Source organism: Suricata suricatta, chromosome 4 (genome assembly GCF_006229205.1).
Source record: "Suricata suricatta isolate VVHF042 chromosome 4, meerkat_22Aug2017_6uvM2_HiC, whole genome shotgun sequence".
NCBI classification, from domain to species: Eukaryota; Metazoa; Chordata; class Mammalia; order Carnivora; family Herpestidae; genus Suricata; species Suricata suricatta.
The window spans coordinates 145,815,021-145,841,809 of NC_043703.1; the positions used below are offsets into that span (position 1 = coordinate 145,815,021).

At 40.0% G+C, this 26,789-nt stretch overlaps 1 protein-coding gene across 15 annotated transcripts in view; it reads left to right on the top strand.

The window, feature by feature from the left end:
* Window positions 1-26,789, top strand: part of DTNB (dystrobrevin beta) — a 219,178-nt gene that overhangs the window by 83,621 nt on the left and 108,768 nt on the right. For all 15 annotated transcript variants that reach the window (XM_029938167.1, XM_029938175.1, XM_029938162.1 and 12 more), the window contains one exon: window positions 25,540-25,664. In XM_029938167.1, the coding sequence (XP_029794027.1) occupies window positions 25,540-25,664 (125 nt within the window). The remainder of the gene's footprint in view (window positions 1-25,539; window positions 25,665-26,789) is intronic.

Consider the following 26,789-nt stretch of genomic DNA (forward strand, 5'->3'; position numbering starts at 1 on the left):
TGCTAGTTTCCAGCCAGGGATGACTCTCCTCAGAGGCCACCTCAGTTCCTTGCCATGTGGCCCCATATGCAGTTTACATAATGGACCTTTGCTTTCTTCCAGGCCAGCTGGAGCACATGTCCCCGACTTTCTCGTCTGCAACTAGCCAGAAAAAAAAACGCTCCTTTTAAAGAGCCCATTTGATTAGATCAATGCAGCAGGGTCATGTCCCCGTAACATAGTCAAAGGAGTGATGGTCCATCATATTCGCAGGTTCCAATGACACTCAAAGGGGAGAGGGTTTGATGAGGACAGGGGTTGCTGAGAGTCACCTTAGACTTCTGCATATCCTGCCCTAGCTTGTTATTTTCTTCCTTGCTTTCCACCTTCCACTTCTGGCTCATCACGCCCCGAATCTCTTGGGTCAACAGTGATAAGCAGGATACTGCCTGAGGCTCATCCCATTTTAACTCCAGCCCCCTTCTACTTTCCTGTTGGCAGTTATCCCCTGACTTTCTGGTCATTTTCCTTCACCCCTGTGTGGATTGGTACCAGAATTGTGGTTACCTCTTGGCTGGGTTCAGTATCTGTGTAGTCAGATCTTTTAAGATCCTGGCCACACATTTTCTTGACTTCCTCAACTCTGACTGTCTTCTCCTGTGCTGAGCTGCAGACATCCACTTCCTCACTTACACTGGGGACCCTTCCACCAACTCCATCTGCTCCACTTCGAAACCGCTGACTTAGACAGTCCATTCTGTGTTGATACCCGTTGTCATGCCAGCTGACTTGTTCAGCTCTCACTAAGACCATCCGTAAGACCTTTAACCTCTCTTCCACTGACCTGTCTGCTTTCACTCAGTCCTCTCGTTTTTCTTTTCTCCTTACCATAAACAACTTTGTCCAGTAACTTTTTGTCTATATCTCTATGACTAAATTCATGGATGAGTTAAATCTATCTGCTTTCTCCTAAGTACTTCTGGAGAAAGCCATATAAAAGTCCATATAAAATGGACTAGTATTACCATAAATTCGTGATCACCAACTTCATACTGATTCTCAACAGTGCAGTCCTGTTACATTGCTCTGATCACCTTATTTTCCATTCTTGGAAATGGTCAAAGTTGTATAGAAATAAAAACTCCATTTGTTAAATATCATCTACCCCCACTCTTCCCTCTCTCTCAAAGGATGAGCTCCTTTCGTACTACACAGAGGAAATAAAAGCCAGTAGACAGGGACTCCCTTAACGAATTCTTTTAGGTACTTGCTGTATAGCAAATGTACAGTGAAAACTGCAAAACATCATTGAAAGTAATTAAAGAAGACCTAAGTAAATAGAAAAACCTACACATTTATAGATTGAAAGACTCAATATTGTTAAGATGACAGCACTCCTGAAAATTATCTACAATTCAATGCAATTTGCATGAAATCCTCAGCTGCTTTTTTGCATAACCCTATAAGCTGATCCTAAATGCCTGTGGATATGCAAGGGGCCCAAAGTAGCCAATACAATCTTAAAAAAGAAGAACACAGTTGGATGACTCATACTTCCTGACTTCAAAACGTATATCATTAATAAAACAGTAATCAAGACAGTGTAGTACTTGCATGAGGATAGATGTATAGATTAAACAGGATTGAGAGTCCAAAAATAAACGCTTACATTTATTGTCAATAGATTTTCAATAAAGGTGACAAGACCATTCAGTAGGAGAAAAATTGTCTTTTCAAAATATGGTGCTGGGACAACTGGATATCCACATGCAAAAGAGTGAAGCCAGACTCCTACCTTATACCATATAAAAAATTAACTCAGAATGGATTAGAGACCTAAATGTAAGAGCTCAGACCAGGAGACTCTTAGAACAAAACATGGGCATAGATTTTCATGACATCAGGGTGTGCTGCACCTTCCTAGATGTGACACTAAAAGCACAAGCAACTGAAGAAAAATAGATAAATTGGACTTCATTGAAATTACAAAGCTGCTGCTTCAAAAGGCACCAACAAGAAAGTACAAAGGCAATTCACTGAAAAGGAGAAAATACTTGGAATCATTTATCTGATAAGGGACTCATATTCAGAATTATAAAGAACTCTTAGAACTCAACAAAACCACCAAGTAGCCCAATTTAAGCCTGGGTAAAGGGAAAGTAGAGTGGTCTTTACCAGGAGCTGGGGCTGGGGGCGGGGGGGGGGGGCGGGGGGGAAGAGAAAGAATGAGAGTTGTTGTGTAATCAGTTTCAGATTTGCAAGATGAACAAGGTCGGGAGCCCTGTTTCACAGCAGCATGAATATGCTTAATACCACTGAGTAAGATGGTCAGTTTTCTGTCGTGTGTTTTTGCAATGACAAAAAAGGAAGGCAGCTTTGGGGGGGAAATGGGTAAAGGATATGAATACACATTTCTCCAAAGAAGATATAGAAATGAACACATGAAAAGATGCTCAACCTCGTTAGTCATTAGGGAAATATCTAATCAGAGCCACCATGATGCCACTTCATATCCACTATAATGGTTACAATGAGAAAAACACAATAACTAGTGTTAATGAGAATATGAAGCAAAGGAACCCCGACCCACCGCTGGTGGGAATGTAAAAATTTTCCATTGTGGAAAAAAACAGTTTGGTAGTTCCTCAGAATGTTTGTTTTTTAAAAATGTTTTAATGTTTATTTATTTTTGAGAGGGAGACAGAGAGTGAGGGGTGGGGGGAGTGAGAGGGAGAGGGCTCAAATGCAGACTGCAAGATCATTACCTGAGCTGAAATCGGATGCTTAACCTATTAGGCCACCGAGGTGCCCCTTTCAGAATGTTAAACAGAGTTATGATGTGGCCCAGTGCTCCCAGCGGAGAACTGAGAATTGTCCTTTGGGAGAAAACACATAGCCACACAAACACATATATGAATGTTCATAGCAACGTTATTCAAAATAGCTAAAAGGTGGAGATAATCCAAATATTGGTCCATTGATAAATGGATAGATAAAAATGTGTGTCAATATAATGGAATATTATTAGACAATAAAAAGAGATGAAGTACTGATACATGCTAAAACATAGTTGGACCTTGAAACTATGCCAAGTGAAAGAAGACAAACACAAAATGTCACATATTGTAGTATTCCATTTATCTGAAATGTCCAGAATCAGCAAATGCAGAGAGACAGAAAGAGAAATGGTTGCCAAGGGCTGAGGAAAGGGAGGAATGAGGTGTGACTGCCAATGAGGCTTGGATTTCTTTTTGGGGTGAAGAAGATGTTCTGAAATGACATACTAGTTATGGTTGTGCAACTCTCTCGGTATCCTGAAAACTACTGAATTGTAATGTTAAAAGGGTGAGCTATTTATGGTATGTAAATTATATCTCAATAAAGCTGTTTTTTGTGTTTTTTTTTAACCTGGTCAGGGAAAGCCTTTTTGAAGAAGTGACATTTAAATTGAGATTGGAATGACTAACTTGAGGTTGGTGGTTATAAATTCAAAGTCAGACCCGTAAGCATAGTTGTGTATTTACTTCCCCAGAGTGTAGAGGGTAAAGAGCAGAGTGGATGAAGTTGGGGTTTCGACAGAGAGCATGACAAAGGAAGAGGGCTGGCAAGAGGGTTTGGAGAGTATGCAAAGAAATGAATATAAGAATGGGCCGTGGAGTTAAGAAATGAATATGATAATGGACCATAAGTTGGTTAAAGGAGAAATGAGGCCAGGAGGTTAGATACGGAACTCTGGGAAGGCGGTGGGCTCAGTGTGGTCGTGGACCTGCCAGCATTGAAGGAGTGAGCTCGACAGAAGTTTGTATGAGGAGAGAGCACTTGAAGTTGAGATGTTAGGTGATGTGCAGCAATTGACAATCAAATGTTCCAGGATGTGACTCTGAGGCTGGTGGCCGAGGTGGAGTGAGGGAAAGGTTGTTGAAGGTGAGTTCAAGGAAGACCAGTGTGTAACTTTCCTGCAGCTGCCTGAACCTGTTATTACAAACTTGGTAGCTTAAAGCAGGGGTTTATTCTGTCATAGTTCCAGACACCACAAATTTGAAATCAAGATGTCAGCAGGGCCACCCTCTCTCTGGAGACTCTAAGGAAGAATCCATTTGTATTAGAGTTCTTCAGAGAAACAGACCTATGTGTATATTACATATATTTACATTTAAAGATTTATTATAAGGAATTGGCTCACGCCGTTATGGAGGCTGACAAGTCTCTGGATGTGCAGGCTGAGTCAGTGAGCAGTGTCCCAGGAGAGCTGATGGCGTACAGCCAGTTTGGGTCCGAAGTCCTGAAAACCAGTAGAAACCGATCATGTAGTTCCTGTAGTTCCTGTCTGGGTTTGGAGGCTGGCAGCCCCGAGACCCAGGAGGAGCAGAGGTTGCAATTCAAGTCCGAAGGCAGGAAAAAGCCAGTGTCCTAGTTCAAAGATTGGCCAGAGGAATACTCTCTTGTTTGGGTGAGGGCTGGCCTTTTTTTTCCATTCAGCTCTTCAAACTGATCAGCTGAAGCCCACTTACAGCAGGGAGGGGAGTCTAGGTTAATCCCATCTACAGACCCTCACAGGAACACTCAGAATAATGTCTGACAAATATCTGGGCTCCCTGTAGCCCAGTGAATTGACAGGAAACTAACCATCACACCCTTCTTTGTCTCTTCTCCCTTTTGGTGGCTGTTGGCTTTTCTTGATTTGAGACTACATCACTGCAGTCACAGCCTCATTGGTCACATTTCCTCTTCTTCTTTCTGTTTTTCTTTGTGTGTCTATTTTATGAGGATACAGGTAATTGCATATGGGCCCACCCAGATAATCCAGGATAAGCTCTTTGGTCACAAGATACTTAACTTAATTACATTTTGCCATAGGAGGTAGTATTCACTCTTTTGCCATATAGAGTAATATTCTCAGGTTCCAGAGATCAGGGCATTGGACATATATTTGGGGGCCACCATTCAGCCCTCTGTAACTAGCATATGGGAAGGGTCAACTCTATGTGGATGTTGAACTCAATAAGAATTATGGCCGTTGTAATGTTGGACTCCACTACAGAGGGATGTTTAGTGTTTTGGTCTGATGCTATGACCTTCAAAACGGGTTTTAAGGAAAAGGGAAAATGATCTGGGAGTGGCGGTGAGATTCTGGAGCACGTATCTGCAGCTGGAGACCCAGCAGTTTGAGAGTGGGAGAGAGAAAGCAGCTGCGTCTTGAATGGCTGTGGGGCGGGGGTGGGGGGGTGGTTAGAGCTGGAGGGGTTGGGCCCTCAGGGAAAGCCAGGTTTTCTCCCAGGCAAGAAGGTGAAGTAAGACTCGGAGATGAGGATTCTCTGCCAGAGAAGGGATTTTGGGGATGGGGACTATGAAGACAAGTTGAAGGATTTGAGAGTGAGGACTAGTGAGAGACGGGGTCATGTGAAGGTATTGCTGAGCTTTATAGGAATGAGAATCTAAACAGGAGTCTTGGATTTCTTGTGAAACAAGCATGGGGTGATAACCTTATAACAAAGGTTGTGCTGGAATCAGCCCCACATAGTGTCCAAGGCAGAAGGCAGGCCGGGGTGCTGTCGCTCTGAGTGTTAGTTGGAAGAGGTCTTGCCAGGCAGGTGCAGAGCTCTGGGTGCCTGTCTCTCCCTGTCCCTGTGGTGGGAAGGCCTGGGGAGAAGAATTGCCCTGAAGTTCTCCTGACTGACAGCTCAGCTGACTGCTTCACTGTCTAATGTGCTTCCTCTGAAACTGTGGACTTTCTGGTGCCATCTGAGAGATAGAAGGAATAGGCTAGAGATATCCTGGTAGCATTTTCAGTAGGTTGATCGGGATGTTTAAAATATTTCCTTTTTCAGCATCTGAACATTGCCCCCACTCTACTATGGTATTTGGATTCACTGTTTATTCTTAAATGCATTTACAGCTGCAAAAGTGCTGAGTTTGAGAGCAGAACATTTGAAATGGACCCAGCTGTTTAAAAAGATGGATGCTCATCATAGAAAGTATTGGTGTATAGTTTATGGACAATACGGCATTTTTTTTCCAACCAGCCTGAAAATCCTTAGAGCAGGGATGATCGAAAGTGTTCTATCCATAGAGAAATGAATGACTTACCCAAACAGCTTCTTCAAATGAGCGGTCTCCTCTAGCGGTCATGACTTCCCACAGCCTCTGTCCGGTTTAGATCGCTCCTGATTCCGATAGCTGGCCATCAGAGCCGACCTGGAGAATGTATACCCTCCTTCCATGTGTGCAGAGAATTACAGGGATCCATAGGAGCCAGCAATGTGATTACCTCCACTAACTCACATGTATCGGGAGTTGTTGCCTGAGATCTCCTGGTGCAGATTTAGGGAAAAACTATTTCTCTGAAGAAGTTTAATACAAGTGTATTGTATATTCCTTACATTCTCTGCCCATTTAGTGACTGCAGAGTGTTCAGTTATGGAATGTTCACATGTTACTCACTAAACCTTTTGATTGCCTCTGATAAACCAGACGCCGTGTTCCCTGGCGTTCTCTTCCGAGCTGTGTTTTCTTCTCTTTCAGTGCCCTCCCTCTGAATGTTTCACGTAGTTCTAGGTTTTTAAGTGATCCTCCTGGACATGGATAGATTTCTTCAGTTCTTAATTCCAGCCCAGAGCAGGACTCCTACATTCAGTGCTCTAACAGACATTTCCATCTTGAGGCCTCACTGGCTTTTCTCTCAATACATGTTTCTGATAATGTTTCAGTCAGTCTGCTTGCACTTCTAAGTAGACAACTGCATCACTTATAGGAAACAGTAACTTAGTAATATTCCAATGGTTACAACTTAAAAAAAATATTTTGTATTGGTAGAAACTTCTAGAGTAACAGTTTCCCAAATGTGCCTGAAAAGACTCCACTGGGCAGCTTATTAAATATACAAAGTACCAAGCTTCTGTGCCTGGGAATTTTATCTTAGTTGGTCTGGGTTGAGGCAAAAGAATCTGCTTTGTTTTGTTTTATTTTTAAAATAAGTAGCCCAGGATTTTTTTTAAACCTTCAGGCAAGTTTGGGAAACACTTGCCCGTTTGTGTTAGGGAACGGTGGTGGCCGCGGCCTTTGGTTCCTGACTTTGGCCTGTCGGTCTCACAGCTGCTGCTGACTCCTGCCTCTCCTCCTGCCACGACTTGTGGCAGTATTTGCGACGGTCTTTGCCGGTATTAGGTGGCCAGGTGTGGTCATCCGGGTGGTGATCTCAGCCAGGGAAAGCGTCCTCCGCCCTGGTAATCCCTCAGGAAACATCTCAGGCGCCTGCTCCATTCCAGTTCCGGACAGGGCTGCTGTGCGCAGGCATGTGGCGGGTCTTCTGGGCTCTTCACCCCATGCTTCCCTCCAGCCTCTCTCTTCGGACTTAGACTGCCTGCCAGTCTTCTTACTTCCGTGCTGCTCGGTGCTCGGTGCTCTGCTGCTTTTGGTTTTAGCCGACTAGACCCTTTGTTTGCTGTGACCTGAAGTCTTGGTCACACTTTCTATTTTGCCAGGCCACCTGTCACTGCGTTCGAGTCAGAGAACTGTCTGCCTGGTGTACACGAGAAGCAACTTGTAAATCAAGTGCTTGACAACACACTGAAGTTCTCTCTTGCTGAGTAATGCTTGAAGGCTTTCCCAGTCCTGTCTTTGGTCTGGGATTTTATTTACAGCCTTCACTCTCAGGCGGCGCTCCGGCAAGTGTTACACTGTTCGCACGTGCTTCTCCACCATGTTTCTTACCTTTCTTTCTTTGAATCTGTTGTTCTAGCTGCCTTTTCCTCCTCTCCTCCTCATCTTCCTGCCACCTTCTGTAGGGCCTCTACAATTCGGCTTAGCTGCGGCCTCCTTTCCTGGGTCCCAGGCGGACTTCTTTGCTTGTTCATGCCCTGCTGTGGCGCACTGAACGCTGCTCTCAGAGCGCTTACCACGCCATCGTAAGAAGCTGTTTGTCTGTCTGTACGTTCCATTATATGGTAGGTCGTCAGGATGTCATTAGCCCCTGTGCCTCGGTGTTTATTAAAGAACTTTCTAAAAGTTGGCATCCTCCACCTGTTCCAGTTTATAAACTACTTTTGATCATGGAAATGTTCATTTTATGTCTACCTAACTCTTAAGACGTTGATAATATCTGGTTCTGAAGAGGGCTCTAGAAGATTTTTGGCAGGAGTGTGAATGGATACATTTGAAAAATAAGACTTTCAATGAATACAACCATTGACCCAACAATTCCCCATCTAGGAATTCTTCCATAAAACCATTTGCACCAAGTATATTCGGATCTCTGTGTGAGGCTATCACATCAGCATCATTTGTCATAGCCCATCCCTCCCCAAAGGAAATGGCCAAGGTATCCAGTAGTAGCCAGATGGTTAAATTTGTTATGACATATATAACTATACCTACGGCATTCTGTATATGTAGCAGGCAAAATAAGTGAAATAGATTTCTGTGTACAGACATGGAGAGAAGTCTGCAACCCATACCCATTCTCCTTCCTTCTAGAGGTAACTCTGTTGTGATTTTGGTGTATAGTATTTCCATTCATATTTTTGTATTTTTTGTTATATGCATATGTATGTGACTATTAAAATATATAGCATTCTTTCTTATATTTTTAAACTTTATCAAAATAGCATCACAGTGCATATAGTTTTCTGCAGCTTCCTTTTCACCCACATTGTTTTTTAATTGATCTCTGTGTCGTAGTTCTTATCAGTGTCCTATAGGCTTTAATTCTGCTAATATTCCACATTTTACTCTCCTACCGACTGACATGCAACTTGTTTCTAATTTTCTATTTTTCCAAGTGAAGTGTTAGTGGATTTTCTGGTGCAGGTCATCTTGTTTGGTGTGGAGCTTCTCTGGGGTGTGTTTTAGGGGTGGGGTCCCTGACTCAAGGGCTCTGGCACCTTGACTTTTACTAGGTATTGCAAAATTGCTTTCCAAGGCAGCTTTACCTCTGTGCACTCCCAGCAGCAGAGCATGAGCCTTACTGTTTATCCACATCTTCATTTATAAGGAATATATTCCTTTTAATTCTCTTATGGAGCAATAAAACTCTTAACAAATTGTTTGAAGAGCATGGAAATACGAACTGCCAGTTAGAGCTACAGAGAAAGAAAATTCTATCCATGGCATCAAATGATATTTTATAGGACAACCCACACTCAGCACCACGTTTTTCACTGTTGTGTAGACCGTGAAGGGTGCCGCCACCCACACAGGACGAATGCTTTCCACTCAGGTCGGCTTGATACGACAACTCAGGAGCAGAGAGTGGCCTTGACCTGTGTTTTTGTCTGTACGCATTCACAACTTTTTCAGTTTTAACTTACTTGCATTTAATGTAGCAATTATGTGCCTCAAGTGTGCCCGGGGCTGGTAAGTGCAAAACCATAAATACCGTGTTGGCGATCATGGCCTCCCTAGGATGTCAGTCTGTCGATACTGACTGTCCATCTTCCTTTCCTGAAAGAGGAGTGGGAGCTGTTTGCTGCTCAGTCCAAGGCCCTGCCGCTCCGCGTGCGGCTCCCCCTCGTCTCTGGGGGACCAGCTGGAATGGCAGTGGTTCCTTTTTTGTGGGTTAAGAGGTTGTTGTAACTTTTAAGCATGTTTCAGGGGCCATATGAGAACTAATCACGTTGTATTTTACCTAACCACACTTCCATAACTGTCGGAGAGCTAATACTCTTAAATATTGGAAGGGTAACAAAAATTACATGGATTACATTTCTCTCATATATTAATCAATTAAAATTATAGCCTTACAAACTAAGTTAAACTGGAGCTTAGCAATTCGAGTTTTTTACTTTCTGAAGTAGTTATTCTGAAGACCAAAAGTAATAATATATCACAAGAGATATTACAAAAATTTCAAAATAAATTTTTATTAACTTTAATTAAAAAAAAGAAGTGGAAATTCCATTTCAAGGTAGTGGACTGAGGGCCTGCTATCGCCATCCCTTCTTGCCCCAGTTACATAGAAATGACATGTTAGAATTTTAAGAACAATCTGCAAGTATACTAAAGGGGGTAAAAAAGAAGGAAAGCCCATGGCAGGCCCTGGACTGTGAAGAATCCCCACGAAAAGCCCATGGGATTCGTTTACAAAAGAAAACCTTGGTCCAAACAAGGTCAGGAAAGTATTGCTGCTCAGGATGGGAAGAGCGTCTAGAAGAATAGTATCCACTTCCACTTGGAAGTACCTGTTACAGGGAGCTGTCAGGGCTCAGGGCAACGACAGCGTGACCCCTGTGCTGCTGCGTGGTGCTGGAGGTGTCTCAGGCAGGTGTCGTGTGTACAGGACCTGGGGCTGGAGAGACAGGGCTGCCTTCTGGGGGCCTGATGAATTCCAGGAGAGCTAGAAGCGCCCACGTTCGGAAGACTAGGTACAGAGCCTGTTGTGACGTGGCGCCTCCTGTCCTTCTGCCACTCTCACTGGAAACACGCCTTCCTTCTGAGTAGGTAGTGCACACAGAGAGACTGTCTGAACAGAGCCTTGACGGCAAAGATGAGCACTTTGCCAAAAATCACCAAAAACCAGAGGAACACGACCTTGCAGAGGAGATAACAAAAGAATTTATCTTAGACAAAGAATTAATAGAATAAATTGAACTAGATTTTATAATATGTATAATGGAAACCTTTGGAGAGAGGTGATCCATTATTTTATCTACCAAACATAATTAAGTATCGATCCAGGAAATTACAATTTTGATTGTCAAAATAAGATTCATTAGGTGGGCTAAATTGACAGTGTTTCCAGCTGAAGAGCAGAGAAATGTTCCTAGGCACACTGCAAAAGGATAAAGTAATAGAAAAAAAAATTAAGACATGGAGGATAAATGGAAGATTGCCTTTTAATAGGAATTCCAGAAAGAGGCTAAGGAGAATGCAGAGAGATGATATTTAAAGAAGTAATAGATCTAATTTCGAAATGGTTGACCAAACACTTCTTCTTCCTTCTTCTGCACCAAACCCATAGAAATGATAAAACTTTAAGTTAGATGAATAAATTCCCTTTAAAGATTGAAAAAGAAAGGAAGGATGCCTGGGTGGCTCAGTACAGTGGTTAAGCATACGGCTTTGGATTTCAGCTCAGGTTGTGAATCCACAGTTTGTGAGATTGAGCCCCATGTCTGGCTCTGCACTGACAGCAGGGAGCCTGCTTGAGATTCTCCCTCTCCTGCTCTCTCTGCCCCTTCCCAGCTCACGTGTACATGTGGGCTCTCTCTCTTTCTCTTTCTCTCAAATAAATAAATAGAAACTTAAAAGAAAAAAAAGAGAAAAGGAATGTTTCAGACCTGAAGCCATAAGACATCTTTAAGCCAGGAAGGTGTACATTAAATGAGAAGTTGCAGAAATGAGCTGCTCACACTGCCTGTTTGAGGTCATCACTGCTGCCGGGACCCTGAAGCTGATCTGCCTCCTTTGTCAGAACAGATTTCGCATGAGATCCTCTGGCCACAAGGCCACTGCTAGCTAAGATGGCAGCAGAGCAGCCCTGGGGGAGGCGTTTGCCCGGCCAAGAACCACGAAGACCCAGAGGAAGCCTAGCACTGTGAAATAAAAATAGGAGAACAACACATTAGGAAGTAGAGCAATGAGAAAAAAACTTTAAAGATAGATAGATTTACTTTTCTTCAAGAACCAAGGATAGACTTCCATGCTTCATACAAGAAGCACAGGTTATGAAATGGTCAACAGTAATGCAAATGAAAAATATAGTTGTTGAACAAGCTCATTGGATAGGTTAAAGCAAACTGGATGTAGCTATGAGCAAATTAGTGAGCTAAAACAGTGAGAAATTCTCTCAAAACCCAGCATCAAGAGATAAGGGTTTGAAACACAGGCTGAGGGATTTAGGACCATGTAGAAGTTACAATATTTATCTCATAGGAGTTGCAGGAACTGAAAAAACACGAACCCTTAAGTAGAAAGAGCCTACTAAGTGTCAAGAAAAATATATTTAAACAGGAACAACACAGAAACAGCAACTATATGCATCCTGGTGATAATGATGAAGAGAAATTCCTAAGAAATATCGGAGGGGAAAGCCTGATGGTCTACAAAAGAATGAGAATCCAAATGATATTAAACTTAATCTCTGGTTTTAGGGAAACAATAGCACCATGTCTTAAAGATGCCGAGAGAAAATAAATCAGAACCTAAAATTTTGTTGTCACTCACACTATCTTTCAGCAGTGACATCATGACATTTTCAGACTTGAAGGACTTCGACAGCCCTTTCCTGAACGAACTAATTTAAAGAAAGATACACTGCAGTAAGGAAAAAAAAATGAACCAAGAAGCTAGCATAGGATACAAGAGAAAAGAAGAAACAGAGAAAGCAGGAAAACAATGTTAAATCTAAAAAACATTGGTTGTAAAAGAGAAGATGACTTTTAGTAAGTTGTAACTTCAATCAGCAAAGATAGCAACGTGGAATTTGTGCTTAGGTGGACTGAAAAGGAAATAAAGGCTTGCTTAGGATTGCAGGAGGCAGAGGATAAGATGTCATCAATGCTAATGTGAAAGAAAATATGTGCATTAAGAGTGTAAGGGCAGTACTAGAATGCGGTATGAAATCGAGACCCTTAAAACTATTAAAAGAAAAACTGCAACAGAAACAACCTGGAACAATCCAGAAGGAGACGTGGAAGTAGAAGGAACGAAAACCAGGGTGAATAGCACAGAATGAGTTGCTATGAATAAATTTAAACACACATATCAATAATTACAGTAAACGAAAATTAATTAAACGCACCTAGTGAAGAGATAAAAACTCAGATTTAACAAAACAACAACAACAAAATCGCAGTATGCTGTTTTAGACAAGGATTCAGAAGTTGACAAGGGACAAAAAAGGCAGTATAAAATATGAATATGAGAGAAAACAAGGCAAACAACATGGGAAGGGACGAAGTGGCAGCTCAAAATGCTAATAAAAGGTATAAGTTACAAGAGTTGCTCTCAGTTGTGAACCTGTTCTATTTTTAGTAACTGTGTCGTCTATTTGTATGTGTATAAGTATATGCATTTTCAAATTATTGTGGAACCTTTCTCAATGGCGTCCCTCATTCTGCCCTTGTGACCTTCAGTCTGTTCTAAGTGTAGCCGCCACAGCGATCCTCTGAAGCACCTCACATCCTTGCCCGTTCCACACGCTCCCATGGCTTCCTGTCTCATTCAGGGTAAAGGCCCTATGGCCACGCGAGCACCTACCATCTCCTCCCCTTTTCTTTGCTCTGCTCCCAGCACCCTGCACTTCTTGCTAGTCCTCCGCTGACTCTGCTTGTGAAACTTCTTCTCTCCAAAGTCCACATGCCCCATCCCTTTCTCTCCTTCTGGCCTTGTGTCAGAGTGGAGCATTACCTAGCCACAGTGCAGTAAAAGTAGAAATCAACAACAGAAAGAAGAAATCGCCTCTGTGCACATCTGGAGTGGTAAATTGTGGGCTAAAGATAATGGACAATCAAAATTATCAAAATTAAATGACTGGAAAGCACATGTGTAAACCTATGTCCTTAAATAATACACAAAGGAAAAATTATAGCCTCAAATTTATTTTCTGGGCAAAAAGGAAAATAAAGAAAATGAGATTTCAACTCTGAAACTGAAAAAGTATGACTAATAAATCTAAAAAGTATGACTAAAAAACTTGATGCCGATGAATTGGAAGACCTAAATGAAATGGACAATTTTCTAGGAAAACAGATTTTGACAGATTTAGTATAAGAGGTAGAAAATCTGAAAAGATTACAAACCAGTTATAAATATTGGAATGAGAATCAAAAATCTACACACTAAAGAAGGCCTCAAGCTCAGACTATTTTACAGGTGTTGTTCTCTCAAATCTTCAAGAAACATAATTTTCATTGTATTCCTGCCATGCCAGAGCACAAGAAAAGATTGCAGCCTTCTAACCAATTTTACTCAGCCAGCATAACTTCCATTTACAAATAGGTGAGAACAGCACCAGAAAAGAAAACACCAGAAAAGAAAACAACAAGCCATCCTCACTTAAGAATATTGATGGCCAGAGGACACCTGGGTAGCTCAGTCAGTTGAGCGTCCGGATTCAGCTCAGGTCATGATCTCATAGTTTGTGAGGTTGAACCCCACATTCGGCTCACTGCTATCAGCACAGAGTCTGCTTCAGATCCTCTGTCTCCCTCTGCCCCCCGCTCCTCCCCTGCTCATGCTCTTTGTCTCAAAAATAAATAAACATTAAAAAAAAAAAAAGAATATAGATGCCCAAATCCTACATTTAAAAAGTTAGTAGTGGTGCCTGAAAGGCCCAGTTGGTTGAACATCCAACTATTCATTTTGGCTCAGGTCATGATTCCAGCATTGTGGCATCAAGACCCCCATTAGGCTTTGCACTGAACACGGAGCCTGCTGCAGATTCTCTCTCTCTTTTTCTGCCTGTCTTCCCCACTGGTGTGTGTTCTCACTCGCACTCTCTCTCTCACACACAAAAAATTAATTTGAGCATAATGAGTAGCATTTACCTTGGAAGTACAAGGATAATTCAACTTCTGAAGGTCTGTTGCACCAACTTAAAACTGCTGTCTTCAGCATCACAGCAGACTGAACTAACTATAGTCTCCCATCCCCAGTAACAGACGAGCATCGTGGATTAAATGTAACAACAACAAAACTAAAATGCAAAATCGAACTTGAATAAAAGAAATATCTGGCTATCAAAAATCAAACCCCAAATTGTGGTGTCCCAGGGGCTTATCAGACTGGATACTGGATTTAGGGCAGTGGTTGGGGTTTAGTGCCCCCATGGCATTGGAACTCTAACTTGGATCCATTCAAGATGAATAGAACTGATATTTTTGTAAAGGCTGTGACTTTAGAAGGCAGCCTCCTTGAAAAAGAGGGATTAAAAATACTCCACTGACCTGAAGAAGGTACAAATCGACTCCCATACAAAAAGCATTCTCTGCTAAAGGTGAACTCATTATCAAAAATTGCAAACTCAGTTATGAAATGATCAGCAGGAGAATCAGCAAATAGGAGTTTTAGTGTGCCAGCAACTTTAGAAAATTCTACATTTAAAAAGATAAAGAAGTAGGTTTAGGAAGAGTGACATTTTAGAAAAGAACAAGCCGATATGAAAAAGGAGTAAGTTGAACTTCTATGAATAAAAAATACTAAGGTTCAGTAGAGGTTATGTGGCAAATTAGAGACAGTTACAGCAAAAATTAAGGAATGGAAAACAGATCTGAAGAAATTAACCTGGATATAGAATATTGAACACAGATACAGGGAAATGGAAAATGTGAAAGGCAATGAAAGGATGGAGCAAAAAGATCAACTTAGAATTCTGTACTTAGCTAATCTATTCAAGAGCAAAGAAGAAAAAAGATCTGTTTTTGCAAAGGTTCTTAGTGGTTTTGCCCCCAGTAGACCATTGCTGAAGGAATAATAGAGTATATACTTTGGGGAGAAAATAAATTGAAGCAATAAGGAAGAAACGGGATCCAAGAATTGGTGCACAGTGGAATTGGTAAATGTGGGAAAATGTAAATAAGCATCATGTGTAAAATAATAATGATCGACTGATTTTGGTGTCCTTAAAAGAAGATGCAGCTAGAGAACTAAACAATGACATGAATGTGGTTGAGGCATGGGTAGAGGTAAAGGATTTTAAGTTAACAGAGAGGGAGTACAGATGCTAATTAAGATTGTGGGAAGTATTCATGTTAACATAGTTAGTGGAGGTTCCTGGCTTGTCTGCGGATTTAATAGTCTTATGTTTCTGCTTGGATCCCCTCAGTGGTGGCTTGGAGCTCAGGATGATGGACTCAGAGAGAGAGAGGAATTTGAAGTGAACATGACAGAAATGGCCTCCGAGGCACCAATCCTGAGCTTTTTCCATTAGGCTGTTGTGCTCCCAAGTGTCAGGGCCTGTCAACATGTGCCCTGAGCTGAAGCCCGTGCTGGGCAAGCAGTTAGCTTGCAGGTGATTGAAAATACCATCATCTGAGCTCAACAACAAGAAGTGCTTGGCGTGTGTTAGTGCCTGGGCCACGGTCATCTGAGGAAAGCAGTGTTGGCCCTGGCACGGGAGCACTCGGTGCCGCAGTAACTGCACTGGGCATGTCTCGCTCCCTACCTGGGAATCTGCTCCTCAGGTGGAAACCCTATGTCTCGCTGTACTTCCTAATCTGTATGTGTTCTTTCTCTGAGTAATTAGGTGTTGAGGGGCTGTGTTGTACTGTGAAAAGAATAAGACAGGCTTAGTTTATATGAGCTTTAGTTTCACACCTATAAAATTGAGACTGTTAACACCTAGTTCATAAGACCATTGGGAGAGTTAAATGAGCCTTACTTTGTGTGCAAAACACCTGTCAAGAACATGACACTACGTTCTTTTTTTTTTAATTTTTTAAAATTATTTTATTTTTGAGAGAGACATAGTGTGAGCAGGGGAGGGGCAGAGAGAGAGAGAGGAAGACACAGAATCTGAAGCAGACTCCAAGCTCTGAGCTGTCAGCATAGAGCCCGACATGGGGCTCAAACTCATGAACTGCGAGATCATAACCTGAGCTGAAGTTGGATGCTTAGCCCACTGAGCCACCCAGATGCCCTGACACTACATTCTTAATAACCATTGCATCTAGTTCGGGGGTGGGGGGAAACCAAACAACAAAAAGCAACCACTAGAAGAGTAGACTCGAAGGGTATAATTGCCATAAAAGGAAAACAAAATGAGAAAAAGAAAAAACCTAAAAAGTAAGAAAAGATAAAGATGTGGGGAAAATTATTTTATTATATAAGTAATAAAACAAATGATATAATAAGGTACAGAAATAAGTCAAAGTATATTAGTAATCAGCAAATTAAAATTTCCAGATGAAAAGCAGCGACTGTCAAATGGACATTTAAAAAAATTTTTTTTAAGTTTATTTATTTTGAGAGAGAGAGAGAGAGAGAGAGAGAGAAAGAGATCGATCGATCATGGGTGGGGGAGGGGCAGGGAGAAGGAGAGACAGAATCCCAGGCAGGCTCTGTGCCAACAGTGCAGAGCCCAGTGAAGGGCTCAGACTCACAAACTGTGAGATTATGACCTGAGCTAAAAACCAAGACCAAGAGTCAGATGCCTAACCAACCAAGCGACCCATCAAATGTATATTTTTTTAAAATTTGACTTCATGCTGCTTATAAGAAAAGTAAATGAATAAACAGAAATGTTGAATGTTAAGGATAAAAAAAGATATACCAGTCAAAGTACCAACCAAAACAATTCAGTGAAACTATATTAATTTTAGAAAATAGATTTCAGGGCAAATATTTTTACCAGAGAGGCTAAAATGGCACATTTTATACTATGTATATTTGATCACAATAAAAACAATTTTTTTTTTTTACCAGAGCTGGTTTGCCAAAGATAAAAAGATGCAGTTAACAATTTTCCACAAATATACATTTAATAATATAGCTGTAAAATACATAAATAATACTAATAGAGGTACAATAAAAAGTTGAAAAAAAATCTTTAAATGGTAATTTTAACACACTTCCCTCGATAATTGTTAGAATCATTAGACAAAAAACAGACTATCGAAAATGTGTATGTATCCAATAATTAATTACATTCTTTTCAAACACACAAAAAAATTGACTGCATTAAGGAAGCCTCAAAAGAGAATTAGTATCACATAGACTATATTCTGTGACCACACAGCATTTGACTTAGGACTCAGTAACAGAAAGATGACAAAAAAACTACTAGTACTTTGGTTATTGAAAACAGTTGAAATGAACGAATTCCTAAAACAATTCTACTTATCAAAACTGGTTCAAGATGGAATAAAAAACCCAAATAGTGGTATAATCATTAAAGAATTTGAATTAGTAGCAGAAAATCTTTACAAAGTAAACACTGGGCCTGAATGACTTGACATGAGTTTCAATAAGCATTCAAAGAAAAGATGAATTCCAGTATTATGTAAAATTTCCCAGATTCCAGAAAAAATACTGAGCATTCCAGTTTTATTCTTGAGGTCAGAAGAACCTTGATACCAAAGCCTCATGAGGACAGCAAAAAAAGGAAACTTACAAGCTGTTTCCATGAGCAGAAATAAAAACCCAAACAAAACACTATGAAACCGAATCCAGTAGTGTATACAAAAGATCACCCTGGTCTTATTCCAGCAATTGAAGATAAATTATTATAACAACCAAATTCCAGCAAAACACCTTCAAAACAAAAAGCCTTAGCCACCAAGGAATAGAAGGAATTTCCTTAACCTAATATAAAGTATTTATAAAAACTGAGAGTAGCTATTATTTTTACTGGTGAAATGTTGAAATTATTTAAGATCGAAAACAAAAGAAGCTTGCTTATACCACTTCTGTTTAGCATTTTACTGGTAATCCTATGCAGTGTAATAAACAAGGAAAAGATATTTTAGCTGAAAGGAAGCCAAATTGTCATCATTTGATAATGACTGTCCGTGTAGGGAGTCTAAAAGAATCTCCAGATAAATCAGTAGAATTAAAAACTTTTTATTAAAGGACACAAACACAATATAAAGAAAAAACAAATGATGGAATGGGAGAAAATATTTGCAAATCCTATATTTGAATAGGGGTTCATATCCAGAATTTATAGGTCTCCTGTAACTCAACAACAAAGAATAAGCAACTCAATTGAAAAATAGGCTAAGGACTTGAATGGACTTTTCTCCGAAGATGATATCAGAATGGCTAACAAACGGCAGACAGCCTCTCCTTTTCTGTCCTGCCTGCTGCTCCATTGTGGTGTTGTCAGTAGAACTTCTATCTGCTTAAAAAAATAAGTGGCTGGGGCACCTAGATGGCTCAGCCGGTTAAGCGTCCGACTTGGACTCAGGTCATGACCTCACTGTTTGTGAGTTTGAGCCCCATGTCAGGCTTCGTGCTGACAGCTCAGAGCCTGGAGCCTGCTTCAGAGGCTGTCTCTCCCTCTCTCTCCGCTCCTCCCCCACTCATGATCTGTTTCTGTCTTTCAAAAATAAACATTAAAAAAATAAATGGCTAAGGAGCATATGAAAAGACATATGACATCACTAATCATTAGGGAAATGCAAATCAAAACCACAGTGAGATAGTCCTTACATCTATTAGGATGGTTAGCAGTTAAAAAGAAGTGTTGGTAAGTATGTAGGGAAATTGGAACCCACCCTTGGTGGAATGCAAAATGATGCAGCCACTATGGAAAACAGTATGAAGGTTCCTTAAAAAATCAAAACTAGAGTTACCAATAATTCTACTTCTGGGTATATACCAAAAGAATTAAAAGCATAGTTTTGAGATATTTGTACACCATGTTCGTACCAGCATTATTTACAATAGCTGAAACTTGAAAGCAACTCAGTGTCCATTGATGGATGGCTGCATAAACAAAATGCAATGTATACAATGGAATATTACTCAGCCTTGACAATGAAAGGAATTCCGATATATGTTCCAACATGGATGAACCTTGAAGACATTATTCTAAATATTTTAAGCCAGTCACAAAAAGGCAAATACTGTAGGATTCCACTTATATGAGGTTATCTATAATAGAAGATAGAGAGTAGATAGTTCATAGAACCAAAAAGAGGACTGGGTGATTGCTAGGGGGTCAGGGGAGGGGGAAATGAGGGGTTGTTTAATGATACAGAGTTTCAGATTCAGTGGCAAGATGAAACAATTTAGGAGATTGTTTGCACAACCATGTGAATGTACTTTACTGAACTATACACTTTAAAATGGTTAAGACAGTAAATTTTATGTATATTTTATTATAAATTCTTTAAAAAGAGCAGTGTTGTTGGTTACAAAATTTATCTATGAATTGACTAGAAGTAAGAGAGATATATAGATCCTACATAACTTTGTTGAAAGATACTGAAGAGAAGGCTTAAATATATGAGAAGATGAACACATTGGTGAAAGGAGTGTTCAGTATATAAAATGTCATTTCTCCAAAAATATTTATAGATTTTGATTCGTTCCCATAAAAATCCCGACAGGACTTTTTGTGGTAAATGACAAACTCATTTTAAAGTTTAAGTGGAAATGCAAGGGGTCAGGAATAAGGTGCTACCTGAGAAGAGGGAGGCGCAGCAGTTAAGTCACTGTGAAACCGGCATGGAGACAAAAGTGGAATATTGAGTAGAAAACCAATAAACTATTAAATGATCCTGTGGCAATTGGTTATCTATGAAGAATAAAATTGGATTCTTTCCTCATACCTATCAAAAACTCAATTCTGAGTAGGTTCGCATTATATATGAAAAAGACAAACTAGGAAACTTTAGAACACAATGTGGGAGAATATCTTTATGACCTCAGGGAAGGAAATGTTTCTTAAGATACAAAAAGCACAAAATATAAAGGAAAAGATTAATAAATTGGGACTGCCACATGGCGATAAAGATGACTGTTCATCAGGGTGGCTGGGTGACTCAGTTGATTAAACATCCAACTCTTGATTTCTGCTCAGGTCTTGATCCCAGGGTCGTAGGATCGAGCACTGTGTCAGGCTCTGCTCCGAGCATGGAGACTAGTTAAGACTCTTTCTTCCTCTCTCTCCCTTTCCTCCCTCCCCTGCTCTCATACACTCTCTCTAAAATGAAAAAAAAAAAGTTTCTAAAAAAGAAAAGATGACTGTTCATCAAAAACAAGCCTTAAGGTAGGAGTTATTTCAAGACATAACTTCCACAGAGTTAAAATACAAAAAATAAAATGAACTCTTATAAATCCATAAGAGAAAGGCAACCCTGTGAAACACTACACCGAAGACAGGGATAGGCATTTCACAGAAGAAGAAACCAAATGGCTTGAAAATATTGGAAAAGATGCTCGATCTTTTTGGCCATCGGGGAATTGCAAATTAAAATCATTTATCACCCACGAGATTGGCAAATGTTAAAATGTCTGACAATAACAAGGGTTAGCCAGAATGTGGAGATTTATGAAGTCTTTCACACAGCTAATGGAATGGAAATTCGTGTAACCACTTTGTAAAAACAAGCTGCCAGTGCCTAGTAAAATTGAGTGGGCATAACTCATGATCCAGTAATTCCACTCTGATGGAACTCTTACACGTGGCTACCAGGAGACGTAGACAAAAAGTTCATGGCAACGCTGTGAGTGAGAGGGAAAAAATGGAAACAAGCCAAATGTTTATCAGCAGTAGAATGAATGTATAAATTATGATACAATTAAGCAATGAAATACACTCGGTGAAAAAATGAATGTCACGTGTATCAATAGGGATGATTTGTAATGTAATTTTAAGTGAGCAGCAAGTTGTAGAAAAATATATTTATGTAAGTCTATATGGGTCTACATGTATTAAATAATGTGTTTATACATAATCACTAAAATAGTAACATCAAGGACATGACTAATACAAAATCCAGAACACAGGTTACCAGGAGGGGGCAGGTGCCGTGGGAGGGGGCTTTTAACCCAGGCTCCCACAGCAAGGCGTCAGAGCTGTCCAGTTTGTTCAGGAGCTAAGATTACTAAGCGGACTACCACATTTCCGTTTCTCAGGCACACTAGTGGGTGAGTGGGTACTTGTTTTGTAACTTTTTAAACTGCATGTACACATTCTATACATTCTGATATTTATTTTTTAAATTGTAACCTGTAGTATTTTTAAGAGTTGGTAGGAAATGTTTTGAAATTAAGTAATGTGAATTGGGGCACAAGAGTGGCTCTGTTGGTTAAACCCCAGACTTTGGCTCAGGTCATGATCTCACGGTTCGTGAATTTGAGCCCTGTTTTAGGCTCTATGCTGATGGCTCAGAGCCTCGAGTGTGCTTTGGATTCTGTGTCTCCTTTGCTCTCTTCCTCTCCCCTACTGGCACTCTGTCTGTCTGTCTCTGTCAAAATAAACATTATCGCTTCTCGACCTTTTGGCTAAGATCAAGTGCAAAATAAATAAACATTAAAAAAGATTTTTTAAGCAATGTGGATTCAGGTATTGAGAATGCACAAAGTTTGAAAATCATCACTTTGGGGCAGCTGGGTGGCTCAATTGGTTAAGTGTCCGACTTCAGCTCAGGTCATGATCTGATCTCACTGTTGGTGGTTCAGGCCCCACCTCGGACTCTGTGCTGACAGCTCAGAGCCTGAAGGCTGCTTTGGATTCTGTGTCTCCCTCAGTCTCTCTTCTGCCCCTTCCTCACTCATGCTCTGTCTGTCTCTCTCAAGAATGAATAAACTTAAAAAAAAAAAAAAGAAAGAAAAGCATCACCTGAGAGTGTTTGGAAAAGATTTTTTTAGGTTAAGGCTTCTCCATGTATTTATTAGTTTTAGAGTCCAAGTGAGGAGAAAGGTACAGGACATAAAGTGACATCTCTTGCGGAGTGTCTTAAATGAACCGAGGAAGACACCAGGCCCTGCACCTGGCCTGCCTAACTTCCTCACTCCCTTCTTCACTCCTGTGAATATTTAGTGACCGACTGCCAAGTCCTGGGCGTCATCCTAGCTGCCCAGGAGCCTGAGAGGTAATATCCCTATCTTGGTGCTTCTAGCTGTTTTTGGATTCATGCTTACAGGCTTTAGTAATCTTAGCTCCTGAACAAACTGGATAGCAAAATTCACTTCAGGTCCATATCATAATTTATCTTTTTAAGGAAATAATTTATTTACATATTTAGACAACCTAATTGAATGCATGTCTTTAAATTTTTCAGAGTAAGGGCACCTGGCTGGCTCAGTAGAGCATGCAACTCGACCTCAGGGTCGTAAGTTCAAGCCCTATGTTGGGCATGGAGCCTACCTAAAATAAAATAATAAATAACATTTTCAGAGTAATATATCTTTTTTGGTTTGGTCTTACCTCTTAGTTAATATTGTAATTCCTAAATATATATATTTATTCTCAGTCTTGTTCCCTTTCTATACATGTCAAAACTCATGATATGTTCTAATAATTTGGAATTGACTTTGATGTATTAATTTTATCTTCTATCTGTATTTTTGAGACTCAAAGTTGGATCTGATCTTCATCCTTGACTTTAAAGCAATATTTTTTAAAACATTACAAGCACACTACTGGAGATTATTAGGTGGTACAAAGGGAACCATTTTTAAATTTTAATTGTTATGTAGTTATTTTAATGTTTATTATGAAATATACACGTGAAATGTGATTTCATGGCTGTTTTTGCTCAGAATGCAGCTAAAGCAGTGTATATGATAATCCATTTCACATAGCCTGCATGAATTAATGGCCCAGGGGGTTCTCAGACATAGCAAAATATAAAATTAATACATGGATCACAGACGTAGTGTTTATTTGTACAGGTGAATTAAGGTATTCTCTGATGTCTTCTCTCTCCTACTTGTGTTGTAACTCAGAAAATAAGTTTATATGGTTTGATCAGGAAAAATCAGTCTAGAAAAATCATCTAGGCAAATTGTTCAAATAAAATATTCTATTATGGAACAAATTCTGAAACTATATAGATAATCAACATGTAGACCCCACCTTTCAGGGGCACCAGTTTCACAAAAATAGGCCATTAATTAAAAAGAGCACGATAGCATCATAAGCATTGTAGTAGAAATTTGTGCACAGTAAGTGGGTAGCTTGGAAAGGTGGTCTCTTGCTTATGAAGCTGTGAGAAAAGTTGGCTTGGGGCAAGCCTTGCAAGCAGTCTTGAGAGATGAACAGAAAACTTACAGAAAAATAGGCTGGCAAAAGGTGATCTCAGAAAAGCACATGAGACCTAAGAGAACATGGTGTAGAATGTGATGGTGGGTACTTAGATCTTATTCTGTAAGTGATTATGAGTCTTTGTAAGGTGTCAAGCAGAAAAGTGACATGAGACGGTCTAGGGGCAGTGCAGAAGACAGAGGGGAGGGTCATGTCACATTTCAGCCCATCATTGGGAAAATGGAGAGCACTTACGGGGGATGCTCAGGTTTTTGCTCTGTTTAGCTTTATATGCTTTTTAGGAAATATTACGTTTAGTAAATACCACGTTTGCCCGGAATTTAATGTGCTGAAGGCGTTAGTGGTAGGTGATTCGGAGCCAATATATGCAGTTTCTAAAGAAATTGGTCTTATTTAGTCTGTATTATAAACAAGGTGTTAATTTTCCCTGCAGGGGCGCCTGGGTGGCTCAGTCGGTTGGGCCTCCGGCTTCGGCTCAGGTCAGATCTCACGTTCGTGGGTTCGAGCCCTGTGTCAGGCTCTGTGCTGACAGCTAGCTCAGAGCCTGAAGCCTGCTTCCGGTTCTGTGTCTCCTTCTCTCTCTGCCCCTTCCCTTCTCATGCTCTGTCTCTCTCTGTATCAAAAATAAAAAATAAAAAAACATTAAAAAATTTAAAAAAAAATAATTTTCCCTGCAAAGTCTTAAAGGCAAAGAGTTTTTGCTTATTTTGTGCTAAATACATGCAAGCAGTGTATAAAAGTTAAGTGGAGATGTGATATTATTGATTAGGCACATGGCTGCAAACAAGTTCTGTTTTTCAATTAGAGTGCTACGTATGATTATACGTTGCAGAGGGAGTAGAATGAAATATTTACACCTTTTTGCAATTAACATCCTGCCACGAAAATCTCAGACAAATGTTTTATTTAAAGGGAATTGGGTGGGCAATAAAATCAATATATGAAGAGCTTCCTTTATATATGGGTTTCTGACGTCAATGTTCTGAATTCCTTAGAAGGAATTCAGGAGACCTTCTCCTTCTAAATTCAGGAGACCTTCCTGAATTCCTTAGGATCACAGCCAACATCACCTACCATGAACATTTAACCTTCTGGTTTATGCTTTACTTTTAGGGAGCTTAAGACATCAAGACTTAAATCACCGTAAATACTTACATGGAAGGATAGCTCCTGAGCCCTGAATAACTTAATTGTTTACTACTGTGTTCTGTTTACTGTTAAATTTTAGAATTGATGGTCTTTGGGTTTGGCGTGTATGGTTCTACCTTACAGAGACATGTATTGGTATGCCAACTTATTCTTGTACCTTCAGCATATCTGAATTTACAGTCACGGGTTTGATGCCAATGCCTGTGTGTGTGAGGGCACTCATCTGTGTCTGTATAGACAGCCAGACCCTTAGCACCAAATGTTCTGCCTCACGTTTATTTTGGGAATATTCTCTTAATAGGCATGTTTTGAGATGTGACTTAGTCAGCTAATTTGCTAACATTCAAAAGCCACGAGCTCTCAGCATTATCTTAGCCTTTTAGTATTTTAGTCCAGCAAAAATTTCTGACTCTGATTGGGAAATTAACAGTAACATCTTACCAAAAATGATCCAGAAGCATCAGAAGAGAATTCATGCAGAGGGCGCAGAGAGATGTTCAAAAGGAAAGTTAACGTTAACTTTATAGACTGACTGCATGGTAGAAATGAGGGAGTGCGTGTAGAAGTAAAGGACCACAAATGGCCTTGGAACAGCTGTAGGTGCCACTCTGTAAGGCCCAGTAGTGTTGGTTATAATACCCCTTAGCTTGTATCCAAAAGATACTTTCTTCAGTTCTTGTAACCAAATCCTTCTGAAATTCTTTTTCATTATTTTGAAGATTTAATTTCTTGTTTCCTTATTTTCTACTTTGACACAGAAATCCCCTGCAAAGAAGCTGAGCCACGCAATTAGTAAATCTTTGGGGTGTGTCCCCACCAGAGAGCCCCCGCATCCTGTTTTTCCTGAGCAGCCAGAGAAACCACTTGACCTTGCAAATATAGTGTAAGTATATACCTGGCTGTGGGTGTGGATTGTACTGAAACAGAGACCTTCCTGAATTCCTTAGGATCACAGCCAACATCACCTACCATGAACAGTTAACCTTCTGGTTTGTGCTTTACTTTTGGGGAGCTTAAGACATCAAGATTTCATTTGCTTAAATCACCATAAAGCCCTGAAGTCTGAGTGATATAATGATCACAACAGAAACATTAATTAATTTATTGAAGAGTAATTATTGAATTGGTTTTAATAAGGTTACCTTTTATCGTTAGTGTGCTCTTCCTCAAATTAGTGGTAGCGATTATTTCTTCTCTATAGCCTTAATGCCCACAGAGGCATTTAAAAGTAGTTCAGACAACACGGAAATGAAATCAACTTAATTTGTTTTTGTCTTGTTTTTTTGTATTGAGAGAAAATTAGGAAACACAAGATTGTATTCTATAAATGAAACTAGTGTTTTATTTTTGTTTTCTTTGAATATTCATGCTCGATGAAAGAAAGCCAGACAGGAACAAAAAAAGAGTAGAGAAAAAGGAAGAGTAAGGAAGAGGAGAGACAATGATGCTTTTTAAGATTTGGCCTCTAAACTGGTTTCTTCACTTTGATTAAGTGCTGATGTTACGTGGCCTCCTGGATAAAGTCCGAGGCTTTTGATCATTAGTCTTCACTGGGTATTGAAAAGTTTTTCTGTTCGAATAGATATCTGTTTTCTTTAACCTCCTTAAAAAAGCACTTAGGGTTCTTGATCTTTTCATTTCTTTATCATTCAATAATCTGAAAAACTTTTATTAAGGTGATACATACATATAGATTAAAAAATTAAGAATGCAGAAGAAAGAAGAAATTAAGAACACAGGAGAAATACAGAAGAGCATGTGATGAAATGCTCCCACACTTGCTTCTGCGTTGTCTGGGTTTTAGATTTGCTAGCCGATACCTCCATATCTCTAAATACTGTATTCAGAGCCCCATTTTTGACTTCCCAGTTTTGGACATTGTTGAATTCCTTCTGTTGTGTAAGGAGACAGCCTTACTTATAACTATACGTATCAACCCATCCCAGTTTTTCATAATTATATTACCATTTCTAAAGTTGATAACCTATTATTTTACTTTTACTTTTAT